We start from the raw sequence: 17,303 nt of genomic DNA, 5'->3' as shown, positions 1-17,303 counted from the left end.
AAAAGGAAGTTGTTGACTACATTGTTTATGGCACTGTTATCCAGGAGGTGAAAACAAGCAATGTTGCTAGAGAGGTGGGTTAAATGCAGGAAAAAGCACTAGGCAGCTACCTTAAGATACTGTGTGAAGGAGACAAGAGGAATGTTACCTTGAATCCCTGGGCAGTCTGGTTTCAAAAGCAAAGTCTGTGGATTTCTTTGGATTCATCAGGACACTCGTCGTGTATTAACAAAAGCTGGCAACTCAGTTCTTTAACATCACCATTCTACAGTGTCTAGGGAACATGTCAGACTAGACTTTCTCCCATGTCTGCTGCTGGAAGGAAAGAAAGTGAAATTATTTATATAGTCATCTCACACTTTCAAAGCCACCGCTGTTCCCAAGCTCTGGAGGAAAGGTTAGTCTGAAGCACTGTGCTTTAGAAGTGCTTGGAGTGCCTCAGAAGCACAGCATTACACAGATGAGTTCCACCCTCCTTCTGAACTAATAATAAGGGGAAGGGGGACAGGTTGCCTCTGATCTTGTGTTGTAATTTGGAGAGTCTGTGGAGCACCCCTTTAGGTTAGCTTCAGATAGATGTCTGAGACAAGACCTTCCCCTTCCCCCCAGAGTAAGTGGTGTCCCATTAACCACAAATTTTAGACAGGCTACAAAGGCAAGCTGAAGACTGTGGTCCCTGTTGATGAAGACATGCTACGTGCTTTGGTGGTGGTGATGATGGTGGTGATTAGGGAATTAAATCTGTTCAGGTAGTAGACTTTTAAGTGGAAGCCCTAACTATATTTGCTATATTAATTAAATCTCCCTTTTTGGTCTGCTTGTGGTCTGGTCCTCTAGGATGTTGTATCAAATAGGATTAAATGCATGAGTCCTTGTACCAGTGTAGTGTTGCAAGCCATGGTGCTTTTCAAGTACAGTCAAGTCTGCATAACACAAGAACACTTGTGTGCAAGGCTTTGTAGCTGAAACTTGCAACATCAAGCAGTGGCAGAAAGGGATGATGGCAGGGGCAGAACAAGAGAGGGAAGCCTGCAGCCCACCTGTAACCTCCTCAACTGGATTGGGAACATTGGCTGTTAAAGCCTGGGCTCTGAATACCAAGGCCCAGAGCCCAGGCTGACTTGCCAGCCAGAAAACATATTAGCAGAACAAGAGCAGCAAGCAGAGAAGCTTGGTCTGCCAGCTAACATCCAAGTGATCAGGCTGCCATCGTGAAAATAATCTCCTAGAAGCTTCAGTGTTCTATGCAGAGCGGAGCATGGTTCCTGTTAAAATATAACATCCACAAGATGTGTCAGCAAGTTTATTCCTTTTGGATTAAAGGAGAGCCTCTGCTAGTATACTTTGAACTAGCCTATTGGATTCAGCTCCCATGGCAGAGCCTCTGCTTGGCAGGCAGACGGTCCCAGATTCAATCCCCAGCAACTCCAGTTAAAAGACCAGGCAGCAGGTGATATGAAAGACTTTCTGCCTGAGACCTTGGAGAGCTGCTGCCAGTCTGAGTAGAGAACACTGACTTTGATGGACCAAGGGTCTGATTCAGTATAAGGCAGTTTTCATGTGTCCAGTGTTTTTGGAAGTCTCTGACACCACAGATGGTGATGTAGAAATGATCAGTCTTCATCAGCACACGTTGACAGTCTCTCTTTTGATTATTGTTGCTCAATAGCAAAACTATGGGGGGGGAATATTACCCCTTGAACATTAGATAACTGAATGTCTTTCTGAGAATGTGAAATATGTGAACCTCCAGTAGTGAAGCTGATATTTTTCAGAAATATTGTTGCAGTTAAGAGTTAAGAGCATCCATTCTGTGAAACAGACTTGTTCCATCTGTTCTGTTATGTTCAGCAACACCGATAGTGTAATTTTAACTTGCAGTGCTGTCCTAACCTTTAACCCAGCTGGCTGTGTGTCAATTGAGGTGTGTCGGTCTGTGGCAATATGCGTTTAAGGATGTGTGACTCAGACATTTTGCTGCTGTCATGTGAAGCTGCTTCATACTATCAGACCTTTGACCTACATAGCTCAGTATTACCTACTCTTCCTAGCAGCTCTTCTCCAATGTCTTATGCTGAGATGTCGAAGTTTGAGCCTGGGACGGTCTGCATGTAAAACGTGTTCTACCAATGAACTCTGCAAACATAATCATGATTTATTGTTTATGTAACTCTTTTTCCAGAGCAATAATGGGCATCTATGTTATATTTTGTAAGAACCATATTGCATAAGACCAAAGTCTGTTTAGTTCTGCGTTTTGTTTTCCCCAAAGGCCAACCAGATGCCCCCAGAAAGCACACAAGAGGGGCATAAAGGCTCTACCACACTGTTTCTTCACCTCTGACAATTGATATTCAGTGGCATACCATACAGTACATGTTTATCCCACCCTTCCTCCAAGGAGTGTACCTGGTTTTCCCTTCCCAATTCTATCCTAACAAAAACTCTGTGAGGTAAGTGAGGCTGAGGGAGAGTGTATAGTCCAAGGTCACCCAGCAAGCTTCACAGCAAAGTGGGGATTTGATCCCATGTGTCTTCCTAATCATAGTCTGACATTTATTACTACTAAACCACAAAGGTCTCCATTAACTGAGGCTCCATTAACCATCATGGTTGATAGTTAGAGCCTCTCCACATGACCTGTCAATGCACTGACTGAATTTATGTTACTGGCACATGTCCGGCAACTTTAGTGGCTGCTCCCATGCCAGTCAGAAGACATTTAAAAACTTCCATCTGTGGGGTTACCTTTGGCGCTGTGGCTAGCAATCATGTAGACTGTACACTTCCCAAGCAGTGGTACCTCCTTGATTGATGACATCTTACATGTACCTACGTATCTTTGGGTGTTCTCTGACTGCATGAGAGACTGCATGTGGGAGCTGATGCAGTCCTGCTGGTAGGAGGATGCCTAAAGGCTGTAGAGATTTTTTAAAGTCCAAGTTGGCTCAAGATACTACATCTGCTGGACCACGCCGGCATTCAGTAACCCATTTTTTAAAAGAGGGGGCTACCCTTGCAGCATGCAGGAAAAACATTGTGCACTTACGAACAAACTGATTCAAATACCACAAACCTGCATCTTGAGTAGCATCAACAAAGTAGTAACAACTGGACTTGGTTGTGCTGTGAATATCTCATTCTTAAAAAGGTCCTCATAATGACTTCAGCTCTCAGTATGAATTTACTGTAAAAGCCTCCATCTTTCAGCCCAGGGTACCTCATGCCATTTTTTTGTGAGTTCAAACAAGGTGCAAGCTGTAAAGCTCTTTACATCTCAAAGAATACTGTAGAAATGAGACTGTTCTTGATGCTGTATCCGGCCAGTGCTTGATGGTCGCAGTGCTCTCTGTTTTGCAGGCTGCCCTGGGAGCTGGCTTCTCAGACAAGACTCCAGCTCACACTGTCACCATGGCTTGCATCTCTTCAAACCAGGCTATGACCACAGGTATGTCAGCCAAAAAGGGCAGTAACATGAGCTTGCTGCTGTAAATAGCAAAAAGGCTCAAAAGGAGAATGGTGGTTTAACAATGCAAGAACAATGCAAACTGAGGCATAGGAAATAAGCAACCTGAAACTGTGAACAAAGTAAACTTGGGGGGAAAGCAGCGTAAGAAAGATGGCCTTTTGGATAGGGATTTAAATTAACAAATGGGGTCTGTGCAGCAGCTGTGCTCCGAGAAAGAATTCCAACTCCCTGTCTTTGTGTGCTGTTATTTACTGCTGTGCTATTGCACATCGCCTTAGGTATTTTGTAACTTGTTTCAGGTGGATAGTTGTGTTGATCGGCAATCAAAGAGCAAGAATCAGGTCCGGTAGCATCCTAAAGGCCAACAAGATTTCCAGGGTATAAGCTTTCAAAAGCCAAAGCTCCATGACAAAGGAAGCTTTGACTCTTAAAAGCTTATACCCTGGTAATCTTGTTGGCCTTTAAGGTTCTGCTGGACTCTGTAACTAAGAGGTGATTAAGCAGTCCTATGAATGTGCAAAGGCAAGGCTAGGTTAGCTTAAAGCAGGGGTGGCCAAACTGCAGCTCAGGACAGGAGCCGCATGCGGCTCTTTCACACAGTCTAATTTAATGTTAATAAAAAGCAAATTTGCATATTTTCCACTAAAAATGTGTGTGTAATAATTGTTCATGTCTTGCGCTCTCAAACATCTGACGTTTATTCTGCGTGGCTGTTACGTTAAGCAAGTTGGCCACACCTGGCTTAAAGAACGGTGGAATGGTGTGGAAGGACACTGAACGTTAGGGAACAAATCTGCAGGAGGACATTCCTTCCCAAAACAAAAAGAAGCTTCATTTCTCTGCTAAATAATGCTGCTTCCTGGTGCTGTCCTCCATAGGAGTCGGTCTCATCGCTTCTGGCCAATGTGATGTCGTGGTTGCAGGCGGCGTTGAGCTGATGTCAGATGTTCCCATCCGACACAACAGGAAGATGAGGAAGACGATGCTTGGCCTCACAAGGGCAAAGACCTTGGGTCAGAGGCTGTCCTTGCTCTCCAGAATCCGTCCTGATTACTTTGCTCCCGAGGTAAAAATCCCTCCCCCTCCTCCTCTTTCTCTGTCTGCTTTCTGTTTGTTTATTCTGTAACTAAAGAGAATAAGTCAGATGTGGGCAAAGTACATCCATCCCATCCAACCCATCAGATTCTTAACAGCATTTGCCCACTGGACAGCATTGCCTAATGGGCTTGTGCTCCTGAAGAAATGTTGTGTGCTTCAAGGATTATCAAGAACAGTAGAGTTAGCGTGAAGGCCACATCTGGGTCTCTGCTTCTCAGGGCTCGGAGTTGAATGCTTGCTCTTCCTGTTTCCAGCAGTCTTGCCAGAAACAGGAAGAGCCAGCATCCAAGTTGGAGGCCTCAAAAGTGGGCATAGACCCAGATGTGGCTCTCCAGCTAAAAGTTAGTCTATCTCGGAGATATCAGGAATGGAAACCACTTCGGGAGCTCTCAGAATTGTGCCTGCAGTGGTTGGGTTACTGAATATTTGTGTGCAATCCGGACACCACCTCATCCCCTTTGCTACAGAGAGAATGGTGACCTAGTGTTGATTAATGTGGCGGTATGCAACAATCAAAATGGCAAACTTGCAAATGAATAGTAAGGGAGAACCAGAATCACATGCCCTGTAACCAGTGGGACCTGTCTGTGAGGGTGCAGAAGTATATGCCTGTCTTAGTAAAGCAAAAGTAAGAGAAGGTAGAGCTGACTCTGGGAGAGACTTTGCAAAAGGATGAAGTAGGTCTGGGAGAGGAAGAGGCCTGGCTGAGGCTGTTCAGGCATGGATGGCAGAAGGCCTGGTGGTGGAGGAGAAAGAAAGAAGCCAAGGGAGCTGATAGCAGATGAGCTTGTGATGAGAACCAGAAGTAAGATTAAAAGGGAATAGAAGAAGGGGGCAGTCTCCATGGAGAGTCTGAATGAAAGTGCAGACATTTGAGCTTGACAAGTTCTGGGGAGTGCATGCAGGTGGGGCCATGGTGGCTGTGCTGGCTGTGTATGCTCCTGGGAGCTGGTCTTCACTGAGTGCCTTCTGGCTTTCTGCAGCTGCCAGCCGTGGCAGAGTTCTCCACCAGCGAGACCATGGGTCACTCGGCAGACCGGCTGGCGGCCGCCTTTGCCATCTCACGTGCCGAACAAGACGAGTATGCCATGCGGTCTCACAGCCTGGCCAAGAAAGCCCAGGACGATGGGCTTCTCACTGATATAGTGCCATTCAAAGTGCCAGGTAAAGCAGCTGCTCAAAGGAGTGCGTGGAAGGTTCATACAGTGTTGTCATAATTTCATATGCCAAAAAAGGCAATGGCAGGGGTCAGAACATTTACTGTTAGTGAAACAGAGCAGCAAGATCCAGCCCGTTTCTCCTTCCCAACTCCCAGGTTGATAATTGTTTTGTCTTCCAGTATCTGCAGTAGTAATATCCAGATATTAAATCTCACTCACCCAATCACACCCAAATTGCACAGAGAGAAGTTCTTCCACCTGTACTCTGTTACCTGTAACTATGGATCTGGATCTATTTTTAGTTCTTAAACAACTAAACATCTGAGATACACAGTGTTATATCCTACTCTTGTTTTCTGTTAACAGAAGAGGACTTATAATGGAGTATTTTCACCAGTTACCTCCACGCACTGCAAAGCCTTACACTGCACCCAGTTCTTTGGCATCCTCTGAACCCCAGTGGCAGCAGTGAGGGGGGGGGTTCATGTGATGGCCGCAGTAGGAGGGGGGTAGGATCTGTCCTGCAGACAATATGATGGATATAAGCTATAGTTATGGTATAGAGAAACCAGAGTCCCTCCAGTCTACTTTCATGAAATTGCAGCCATCTTGAATTTTGATATGGCCTGAGTTAGTTTTGAAATTACTATAGTTGGTTCCCAACAAATGCATCAGAACTAGGGATGTGCGCAAAAAAAAAAAGGCCGATATTTTTCGGCTTTGGGTAAATCAGATCTAAAACATATAGGTAAATGCCGAATTTCGCCACTCCAATACTGGTAAGGTATTCGGATTGGGGAAATATTTGGTATTGCCAAATATATTTGGGGCTGATTTACACCACCAGAGGGAAAGGAGGCATATTAAAATGCCTTCTTTCCTGCTGGTAGCCCCTACAGATTTCCGTGTCAATTTCACTCCCTGCAAATCAGTTGAGAGTTAAATTGTCAAGGGAAAGCCTCCTCTGCTTTTCCTTCTCTAGCTGACAAGTCCTCTCTGGAGAAGGGCAGGCAGGGAACCCAGGCACGTTTAAAATGCCTTTCTTTCCCTGCCCGAACTGGGGAAGGGAAAGAAAGGCATTTAAACATGCCCCCCACTTCCCTGAGTTTCTCCGCAAAAGCGAAAAGGCTCAGGGGGGGAAGGGGGAATGTGTGCATGCCTACCCTTCCCTTTCCCAGCCCTTCCCTTTTCCAGCCTGCCCCCCGCAGCCATGGGGCACTTGGAGAAGATCTCCCTGATCTCAGTGCGGGAAAGAAAGTCATTTAAACCCAACAGCTGACTGGCGGCTCAGGCTGTTAGGTTTAATTGAGATCTTTTTTCGGTATACCAAAAAGAACCCGAAAAAAGCCAGATAATATTGATCTGTATTTGGCTTTATATGATACCTGAAAAATACCGACAAGGCATTTTTTGGTTATCTTTTTGGTTCGGCTATAGCCGAATGCACACCCCTAATCAGAACTGATTTTAGGATTATTAAAATACAAGAGCACTTTAAAATGGTAGAGCCTTACATGGCTAAAAAACTAGAAGTAGCTTGAAATGTGAAATGTGACAATAAAGTTGAGCAGACTGTAATACAAGTTACTCATGAATTGATTCCTCCCAGAAAACAAAATAGGAAACCTCCTTGCGAATGGCACGTATCCCCAAACCACTTTTCATGCTGACCACACAGTCTTGGTGTGGTGTCTTTCCCAGATTTACAAGCATTTTATTTATATAGGTTTAATTTATAGGTTTAATTTATACCCCACCCTCCCCGCAACGCGGGCTCAGGGCGGCTTACAGTCAGGCATAAGCATGACTGAAGCAACCAGTTTCTCCCCAACCCCTCACTACCATATGATAAAGAACAGGTGTATTTTCCTCAAGCAGGGTTCTGTCCTGTGTGAACAATAGCAGTTGTGGCTTCAGCGGTAAAATGCTAAGGGATTTACTGATAGGGATGAAGCCACTGGCAGTGATTGCCTAGTTCATAGTTTGAAGGGCCTCTGACGTACTCCATCCCTAAAGGCTGGTGGTTGCCATTGTCTTGACAGCCCTGATCTTGCAAGTGTACAGCTGCTATTTGCCAAGGATGCAGGGTCTTGGGGAAAGAAGCTTTGTAGGTGAAAAAGAAAGGGGGGGGGTGAGAATGGTCAGAAACCGAAATGAAACCAACAATGGGCACCTTGTTCTCTTAACTGGTTCTCTTAATCCTGGCAGGCAAGGAAACTGTTGTGAAGGACAACGGAATCCGCCCTTCTTCATTAGAGCAGATGGGCAAACTGAAAGCTGCTTTTGTCAAACCTTACGGAACTGTCACAGCCGCCAACTCTTCTTTCCTGGTAATGTTAAACCGGCGTTTCCCCCTTTTGAACAGTAGTACACTTGAAAGTTTTCAGCTGTTCTAAAAGCCGTCACTCCCAAAATCGTAGGCCAGAGACCTGTGATAAAAGGTTTAGCTGGTCAACTTTAATACATATATGGAATTCAGCCCTTCCCCATCGCTGTGTTCTTATGGCTTCCTGGGCTTCCTGGCCCAAAGCTCCTCATCCCCTCTCCCAGCCGTACAAACATTTATCTGCCCTTCCAATCAATATATACCCCCCAACTCTTTCTGTAAGCAGTGTGTGTAATGTTCTTCCCCACCACATTCCTGTTGTTGCCCCTTTCCTGCTTCTTCTGTCACTCTTTCCTTCAAGCAGCTGCCATCTTCAGCCGTCTTTCCTGAAGTATTTTCTCTTCCCTGTTGACCTTCCTTTCAGCCAGCTTTGACTCCCTGCTGGGACCTCTTTCCATCTCCCTTGCCCTGCTGCTTCCTTCTGGGAGTGCAGATTCTCCCCCCACACACATGTGGTTAGCCCTTCGGTGTAACTTTTCTCTCGCCCAAAGTGGCCTCCCCCCCCAGTGGGGGGGAGCTGAATGTCAATATTTTGTTCCTGGTGCCACCATAGATTCCAAGTAGTTAGAATGTTTGTGAATGGCTACAGCTGGGTTACCCTTCACCCTGGCTTTCAGTCGTGAATGAAATGACTTGGGGCGAGTTTTCCTTAAGCTTAGGGACCACTAGATCAGGTCTTTCTGAAACGGAATCACGTCTGTGCTGATGCCGCACCTTTGGAATAGGATATACATCCCAATAAATAATGGCTGCAATCAGTTGTTAAGGAGATGGAGATGACAGTGCTATTGGAGTACATGGGAGCTTTACCTTGTGAAGGAAACTGGGTCCCTACCGCAAGGAGCTTACAGTCTGAAACATGACATAAGGGAAAACAACTATGGGCAGGGAGCAATGCTCCCTCTAAGCGGTGGAGTCTTGTGAGCAAAAATTCCACCTCGTGTGCTCCTGGCATTAAAGTTGTGAGCGAGCGATTTGGCAACTGCAATATCAATATGAATATCAACGCCTTTCCTAAAATCTAACAAGACTCCTTTGGCAGAAGTATGGCATGTGAACTCACCCAGATCCTCTTCCTTCCCCCCACCCCTGGGTCTCATGCAGCCCCACTGCTGCTCAGCAGAGATGTCCTCTGTTCTGTTGCTTCACCTGCCAGAGCTTGTTTGGCTTCCTTTTTCAGACCGATGGAGCCTCGGCAGTCCTCCTGATGTCCGAAGAGAAAGCGTTGGCAATGGGGTACAAACCAAAGGCCTACCTCAGGTGAATGGAAGTCTTCCGCTTTCACTGCTGTCTGTGTTGTGCTTGTCCTCTTTCCTGCCCACTACTTGATAGTTCTGTGCTGTTCTTCTCTTATCCAGGGATTTTGTGTACGTATCCCAGGACCCAAAGGACCAGCTGCTGCTTGGGTAAGTTGCAGGCTATTGGGCCTCAAAGGCTGCTCAGTGTTTATCTCTCAAGCTGCAACATGAGCAGAACACCCCCAGCCAGCCCTCCGACTCTCTCCCCGCCCTCCAATATCTACACACACAGTGATTTCTGGCACTCCAGTCCTGGCTGCCAAGTATGCCAAAGGGAGATGGTAGTCCCATTCAGTGCCCCCTCTAAGCTGTGGAGTCCTGTGAGCAAAAATTCTGCTTTGTGAGTTACTGTTGTGAGCAGGAGATTTGGCTACTGCATAAATTAGTTTGCTCTGGAGCCATCCTTCCTGAGCTAAGATGAAAATGTGTGAGCCGGAGGCTAAAAAACTGAGCTAGCTCACACTAACTCAACAGAGGGAACACTGGTCCCATTACTCACTTGCAGACCACCTGCTGTACAGGTCCCAGGTCAATCCCCAACATGTGCGTTGGAAAGGATTTCTGGTGATAGGGTTGCAGTAGTCCCTGTCCCTTCTGCCCCAATCCCTTTGGCACTCAGTTACCTCAGCTGGAGGAATGGATTCTTAACTGTTTCTCCCATAGGCTGTTTCCCAGTCAGAATCTCTCTTTTCCACCCCTAAGCCTGCTTTTCTGCCTGCTGAGGTAAAAGGTATGTGAACCCTGATAGCATTTGCCCATTGCTCTAGTCAGATTGGATCTCTACAGAGCCACATTAAAGTGAAGAAAAAAACATCAGGAGATGCTTCTTCATGTGTCGCCTTACATCTCTGGTCTGGTTCATCTTTAGTTTTTGCAACAAAAAAAAGCGCAACACAAGTAATATTTTTAGAAGGGTCCAGAATAATGCTTACAAGCCAAACATCTTTGATAAATTTTTAGAGTCCAGCATATCTGCTGTTTCCCTTCTGACCTCAGTGAAGACAGAAAAAATGCAGTGGGATGGCTTCTCGCAAAACAGTCTCTAGGGGCACTCCCCATCCCCTTCTTTTGCCACTTAAAAATAGTTCTGGCTTTAGGATGTTGTACATATTAGATTCCATGTCAAAAATGAAGTCAAATGAGGAGGAAGTTCTTGTATTTTATTGTAATGAAATACGGAAAACAGTTAGGCCAAAGGACCCATCAAAACTGACTACTTTCTTCTCAGCATAATCAGGAAACATGCCTCAATTAATAGGAAAACAATGAGACCAAATAGTTAACCGAAACTTGACAACTTTCTTCTTTTTCTTCTTCATCTTCTTCTTGAGCATATTCTGAACATATTCAGGAAATACATGATATTTTATACATGGACTGACATCATCAAGAAAACAATATTCAAACAGCATAATTGGTTACAAAAGACAGTGTTCATTTGAGTAATAATCCTCTGATTGGCCAGATATAAACATATCTACGTCAAACTAAGTGTTTACTTAACCTAACCTAAATGATAATGGGCAAGGATTCTTCATATCAGACTAAAATCTTATCTGCCCTAAGAACTACAGAATCATAAACTTTGTACCTATTATGTTGTCTGCTAACAATATCAGACCTACAAGAGGAAAGCCTTCTATATAACAGGCCTTTCTGACATCCTAATAAAATATTACTTAAAGAACAAATCTATAAAAACCAGAGAAATATGAATATGAACAATCAAGAAGGAAAAAACCTATATATGAAAATCTTTATATTCCCATTCATACTACAAGGATAAGGCAGCTTAATATTTTGTTATGGTTTCCAAGAGCTAGACTGGAGGTACTCCATGTGAGTAGCAGCAGGTGTGTGGAGTACAGACCCTGGTGAAACAGGTAGTCTCACAAAGGAAAATCTGGCATGTGTCCTTTCTCCCCCAGTCTCAACGTAGTTTGTCCACAAGGTGGAACCACATTTACAGCTGTACTCAGCCAAGTGCAAGTGTTGATCTGTTAACTAATGGCAAGAATACAAGGCAAACCCTTCAAGGGCTTATTCTTGAATACTGAAAGGGGGGTGGGGTGGCAGGTGCCTTCTGTGTTGGTATTTTCAGCTCTTCTCAAGAAACAGATGTCCCTCTCCACAAGCCCCTGAGTGCAATGCTTTTCTTTCTCCATCAGCCCCACCTACGGTACTCCCAAGGTGCTGGAGAAGGCTGGCCTGACTATGGCAGATATTGATGTGTTTGAGTTTCATGAAGCATTTGCAGTAAGTATTTCTAAAGTTGTGTGTTAGGAGGGGCTCTTGGGATATACCCTCCATTGGAAGAAAAGCCACACACCTTTCCTAATCTCATAACCAAAAGGGACTGAACTGTGTGCAAGGAAATCTTGGGACTTGTGCATCCAAAGTGAAACATGCAAATTGAGTCCTGTCATATAAAAATGCCTTCTTTGAATTGTAAAACTGAGGACAGCATCCTTCACAGACTGTTCATTGTTTAAGTGTCTCAGTTGGGCTCCACCAAGAAAATCTAACTAAATTATACACCTTGTAGCATTGTTGGTGGGGTTCAAATCTCAGTTCAACCACACAATTGCTGACTGCATTCAAACGTTGCAAAAATCCTCTGTCCAAGGTGGGCGTGAGCACAGTTTATTTCCGTGTAGTTCTCTCCCTGGAGGTGATGTGCCAGGAGCATGTGAGCACAATAAGTTGGGTTGGTGCCCTTGCTGGAGGAACAGGCTTGCCACAGTGTTTGAATGCAGCCACCAAGTATCCTGTGGCAAAGCAAGAGGCATCTCTCAGCCCTTGTTCCCCATTTGCAAAATAAGAACAGCTGACTGCTGACCTCACACTATGGTATTTTATTTATAAATGGTGATAAAAGAGTGACCTAAAGAGTCATCCAGCATGGCACCTTTCCTGGTGCCTGGCAAATGTTTTTAGGAAGTAGGCAGGGCCAGGTACGGTTTTTGCCCAGCAAGGATTCTGATTGACTATTGGAGATTTGATGAGCTGTGCAGATTATTTTTGAATGTCGCTTGGGCAGCAGCTGCCACCACAGCACAAGGATCTGCACCGTGTGACTGAAGCTGTGCCAATCATTTTGTCGCTGGCTCCGCCTCCTGCGGCAGCCCTTTTTGTTCCTGCACCCACAGTGCTGTGTCAGAATTCCAAATGTGCCTGCAGGCTAAAAAAGCTTGGGGACCCCTGCTTCAGATGGTAAAAGGCCTCCGTATGTTTCTGAGAGCTGCGGCAATATGTAAATCTTGGGCATCTGCCCTTTTATCAGTCAGATGTCTCCATTCAGAGAGGCATAAGAGATCCCCTTAGTGCAAGCTTTTGTGTGCTTGGATCTGACTTGGCAGTTTCTCTTCTATAGACTCATTTTTTTTCTCCTTTCCCACTTAGGGCCAAATTTTAGCTAACTTGAAAGCTATGGATTCAGATTGGTTCGCTCAGAACTACATGGGCAGAAAGTCTAAGGTAAAGTTCTGGTTAGCAATTGTATTGTAAATCTCTGTGTTTGTGCCTAGTTGAATCCTGCCTGCCCGTGGCTCATGTCCCAACCTCTCCATGTGTCTTTTGCTTGTTTGCGGGGGAGCAAAGGCCACCTCATACTGGACACCATTGGAACTAGCTACTTTGAATAACCCGGTCCCTCAGCCACCCCAGCCTACTGCTGTGCAAGGAGCATCCCTGCAGTGGTCTTTATGCAGCCACACTGGCTGGCCTGAAAACATTGCCTCATTTGTGTGTGTGTGTGTGTGTGTTGTCAATACTAGTCTTCCATTACTATGTTCGTAACTTACTGTATCCCATTATAGGTGGACTTCTGTAATGTATCCAAGGTGGGGATTTTGCTTATGATATTCCTGCTTCTTGCAGGTTGGAGCCCCTCCTCTGGAAAAATTCAATAACTGGGGTGGGTCTCTGTCACTGGGACACCCCTTTGGTGCCACCGGCTGCCGATTGGTAATGACCGCTGCCCACAGATTGAAGAAAGAGGGAGGACAGTATGCTCTGGTTGCCGCATGTGCTGCTGGAGGACAGGTAAGAATGGGAAGGTTTGCCTGTCTTGCGTTCGGCAAGTTCTGTACACTTTGGGGCATCCGCATTTCAGGGGCAAGGAAGACCTGGTTTGCCTCTGTAATGCTGCCTTCCCAGAGTTATGTTTTCCTCCTCCCCCCTGTATAGTCTGTTCATCCATGCATGTCTCTAATCTAGTTGTTGCTGTTTATCTTGCAGGGTCATGCAATGATAGTGGAACTTTACCCGCAGTAAAGGCGCGAAGAACTGCTGCAAATGGCTTTTCCTGAAACAACGGTGCCATTCCAGTGCCCTTGTGTAACATAAGTGTATCTGATCCTTTGCAGAAAAGGACTTCTGGTGGCCTTTGTAAATATTTTCTAAATGCCTGTGAAAGGTAACTAAGAGTAGGCAGATATGTCCCTGAAAAGTTCGGTCTATTTATGTCAGTAAGGGGTGTCTGCAGTTTGTCCGACATATAATGGTGAGTTTCTCTGTCTGAGAACAGTGTTCAGGAGTGCAGTAATTCTGAAAGAGAGAGACTGGCTAGTGACAAATGGTTCAGGCTTTAACACACAACTTGTATGAAAGATTAGGCATTTTAAAAAGAATCTGTAATCTGGACTGAAATTAACTAGGGTATCTTTTACAGTGGAAGGCTAGCACAAAGTTGTTGAGGCAGCAGGAAGTGGGCAGTGAACTACTTTGGGGTACAGTGTCTGTCACCACTCATCAGCCTTAATAAACAAGAGAAATGTCAAGGTGTTGGTGTTCCTTGCTTTTTATCTGCTGCTTTCACAGTTGTGCTCATTGCAGCAGCTGTATGGGTCAGTGGTAGACCATCTGCTTTGCATGCGGAAGATCTCAGGTTTGATCTCCAGCCCACAGCAATCAGTTCCACTAGAGCAAATGGTAGCTTTGGAGGGTGGACTGGAGAAGTCCAGGAGTTTCCCAAGACACCCCTCTATCTAGGTTAAGCAAGTCATCGTGTGTCAGTTCTTGTAACCTGAGTGGCAGTTCATAACAGTATTTGTGGTTACATGTGGAATAAGGGGGGAGTAGCACCACTATCCCATGCTGTGTAAAACAGTGCTGCTGGTTTCCAAAAGTCTCTCTTGATTGGCAAGGGGAGCGACCCACTGTCAGATTAAGGCTTCACAAGTGGCTCTGCCAGTCCATGGTCCTGTTCACACACCTGTTCAGCTAAAACACAAAAAGCATTCCTGACTTTCTGCTCAGCAGTTACAATAAATAAATAAAAATATGCAGTTAACAAAATGGAAACTGAGCAGGATGGAGAGAATGCTTGCTAATATACCCCAACAAGCTTTAAAATGGATCTTTCCATTATTAGTATGCAATCAGTTTGGCTGTAGCATAGCCTCAGGTTGTCCAGCTGCAATCTTTGCCACCGTAATTTAGATGTATTTTTTTTAGACATACAAGCAAAGCCCCTTTTGGGCCTGTCTTTGGTCACCCACCCCTCATCGCCCTGGCTGCTCTCTCCCTATGGCCATCCACTTATTCCCATTCCCTTTGCTTACTTGGAAGCAAGTTAATGTGAGATAGTTTGGAAGCTCCTTGGAAGCTCTTGGTGCCACTGCCTTAACAGGAACAGGGATGGAATAATAAGGGACTGTTGGAGATTGAGCAAGGGGCTGGTGGTGGTTTTTATATTCTCCCCAACCCTTTCTGCATCTGGTATGAGGAAGACAAGATTTACCCTTGTAACAACCTCATACTGTAGGCTGAGAGTGTGAGACTGGCTGTGCTTACCCAGCAATGTCCCCTCTAAATTTTTTTCCCCTACTGAGCGGATCAGTTCACATCCTGAATAGAATATAGCTGTTGTAATCTTAAAAAGGGCAATGGCCAGTGCAAGACCCTGCACGGCTCCAGGTTACTGCCGAGCGGGGCTTCCTGTGTTAATGACTGACTGGCCACTCACGCACAGAAGGGAACACTGTTACCCAGGGTCTCTACAGAGCTGAAGCTGGCTCCTTTGAGAACAGGCCAGCAGACTCGTATTTGGTATGTTGCCCTGGCAAGGGAGACTCATGTATGCTGCCCTAAACTGAGATGGGGTAAAAATGTGCTTGATAGTCTTCGATGATACACAGAATGCCAGGAACTCATCCCTGGGTCATATAGTTCAACTTGTTCCCTGCATTAGAATCTTCATTGCCTATACAATGAGGGTCTGCAGGGCGAAGTGAGAGTAAGATCCTTGTGACTCATGCCCCTGGTAACTTGGAGTAGAGCAAGGCATGCTTTAACCACGCCGGGGGGGGGGGGGGATTTAAGGTGATGCCCCCCACCAAATTTGCCCTGGCTCCTCCAGGCCACCTCCTGACAGTCCTGGGGGGAGGAGGAAGTCTGGGCCGAGCAGCGTGGCTGGCGCCCTCCTCCACCACTGCCCTTGCAGCATCCGGTGCCGGAGTAGGGCTGGGAGAGGGAGGAAGCCAGGGGCGAGCGGCATGCTGCCCTCCTCCCTCGCCACGGCTGGCACCAGGGGCGGGGTGTTGGCCTCCCAAACCCCCCCCCCCCCCCCGTTGACAGTCTGTTGGCAGCAGCGCTCCTTGTCTGGGTGGGAGGAAAGGAGGGCAAACCGGGGAGGATCTTCACCAGGGACCCACTTTTCTTCCTGAGGCTCAGCTGCCCCCCAACAACCCTGCTTGCTCTCGGAGTTTCGTCTCTGGAGGTCCCTGCAATCTGGAGGATTCCCCTTCTTTCCCCCCATCCCCCACCGGTAGTCACTGCCCCCTCTTCCCCGCCCCCCCAGAAAAATTTCTGGCTACAGGGCTGGCTGTAATCCTGAACCAGTTTTAAAAGTGAGGGTGGCAAATGTAGTTCTGATGGGCTGAAGTAGTGATTTTAAAACGGATTGGGCAAGCAATGGATTTAGAGCACCATGGTGGGCAACAGGTACCAGAGGCTGCCGTTCTGTACTCATTCAAGCAGGGGGTGTAGTTAAGGCCACGGGGCGCCTGACACGTACGATGATCTTCTGGACTGCTGTTTAAGAGTTCACCATTGTTCTCCTACCCAGAGCCAGCTGCAAAGAATTAGCCCTCTTCTTCCTCATTACTGTTGTGGGGGTATCATCACGGCATGCAGTTTTATAAACTGAGCCTTTTTAGATCCTAGCTGCCTGCAAGTGGTCCTTTCCCAAGGCTCCTTATTTAAATATTGTTCCTGAGCCTCACAACCCTCTCTGCGGGGGGCGGGGGGGGGAGTTGCATAATTTTTAGCAGAATCCAAGCACATGCACGCACACCTTACCTTTGCAACCTTCTGGCCTCTTTAGCTGCTTAGCCTGGAATTTGTAGTTTCCCTCTTGCTCTGTGGACACAAATTGAAATAGAAGGGGAAACAATGGAACAAGACTGGCTTTTTGCAGTGGGATTCTGCTGCCAGGAGCACAGCACCCCCCTCCCCCGCGGAATCTACTGACATCCGAAGAAAAATATGGGGGGGGGGGGGGGAATTCCCGGCGCATTTCCAGTGCTCCCTCTAAGCTGTGGAGTCTTCTGAGCAAAAATTCTACTTTGTGAGCTCCTGGCATTAAAGTTGTGACTGAGCGATTTGGCTGCTGCATAAATTAGTTTGCTCTGGAGCCATCCTTCCTGAGCGAAGACAAAAAGGTGTGAGCTGGAGGCTCAAAAAACCTGTGAGCTAGCTCACACTTACTCAGCTTAGAGGGAACACTGGCCCTGCTGTACTCCGCTGCCTATTTGCTCTCACCCTGACCCCCCACACAGTAAAGGAATAATTTAACTTCCTGCCAGCCCTCAGCATTGATGACATGATTCCTTGTGCCTGGCAAGGGGTTACTGCTGTTTGGCACGTTCCTTTCCAGAAGAACAGGGAAA

The 17,303-nt window shown here is 46.3% G+C and overlaps 1 protein-coding gene across 1 annotated transcript in view; it reads left to right on the top strand.

Annotated features, from left to right (window-relative positions):
- HADHB (hydroxyacyl-CoA dehydrogenase/3-ketoacyl-CoA thiolase/enoyl-CoA hydratase (trifunctional protein), beta subunit) overlaps positions 1-14,187 on the top strand; it is an 18,613-nt gene extending 4,426 nt beyond the window's left edge. The window contains exons 8-18 of the mRNA XM_015415138.1: positions 6-74; positions 3,361-3,448; positions 4,348-4,535; positions 5,551-5,731; positions 7,936-8,057; positions 9,294-9,373; positions 9,472-9,519; positions 11,580-11,667; positions 12,814-12,888; positions 13,291-13,455; positions 13,651-14,187. Coding sequence (XP_015270624.1) covers positions 6-74; positions 3,361-3,448; positions 4,348-4,535; positions 5,551-5,731; positions 7,936-8,057; positions 9,294-9,373; positions 9,472-9,519; positions 11,580-11,667; positions 12,814-12,888; positions 13,291-13,455; positions 13,651-13,686 — 1,140 coding nt within the window. The 3' untranslated portion in view covers positions 13,687-14,187. The remainder of the gene's footprint in view (positions 1-5; positions 75-3,360; positions 3,449-4,347; positions 4,536-5,550; positions 5,732-7,935; positions 8,058-9,293; positions 9,374-9,471; positions 9,520-11,579; positions 11,668-12,813; positions 12,889-13,290; positions 13,456-13,650) is intronic.
- The last annotated feature ends 3,116 nt before the right edge of the window (positions 14,188-17,303 follow it).

This window comes from Gekko japonicus, unplaced genomic scaffold, assembly GCF_001447785.1.
Source record: "Gekko japonicus isolate JY-2015 unplaced genomic scaffold, Gekko_japonicus_V1.1 scaffold63, whole genome shotgun sequence".
Lineage (NCBI taxonomy): Eukaryota > Metazoa > Chordata > Lepidosauria > Squamata > Gekkonidae > Gekko > Gekko japonicus.
Note: the sequence above shows the minus strand (reverse complement) of the source record. Positions and strands in the feature narration are given on the sequence as shown.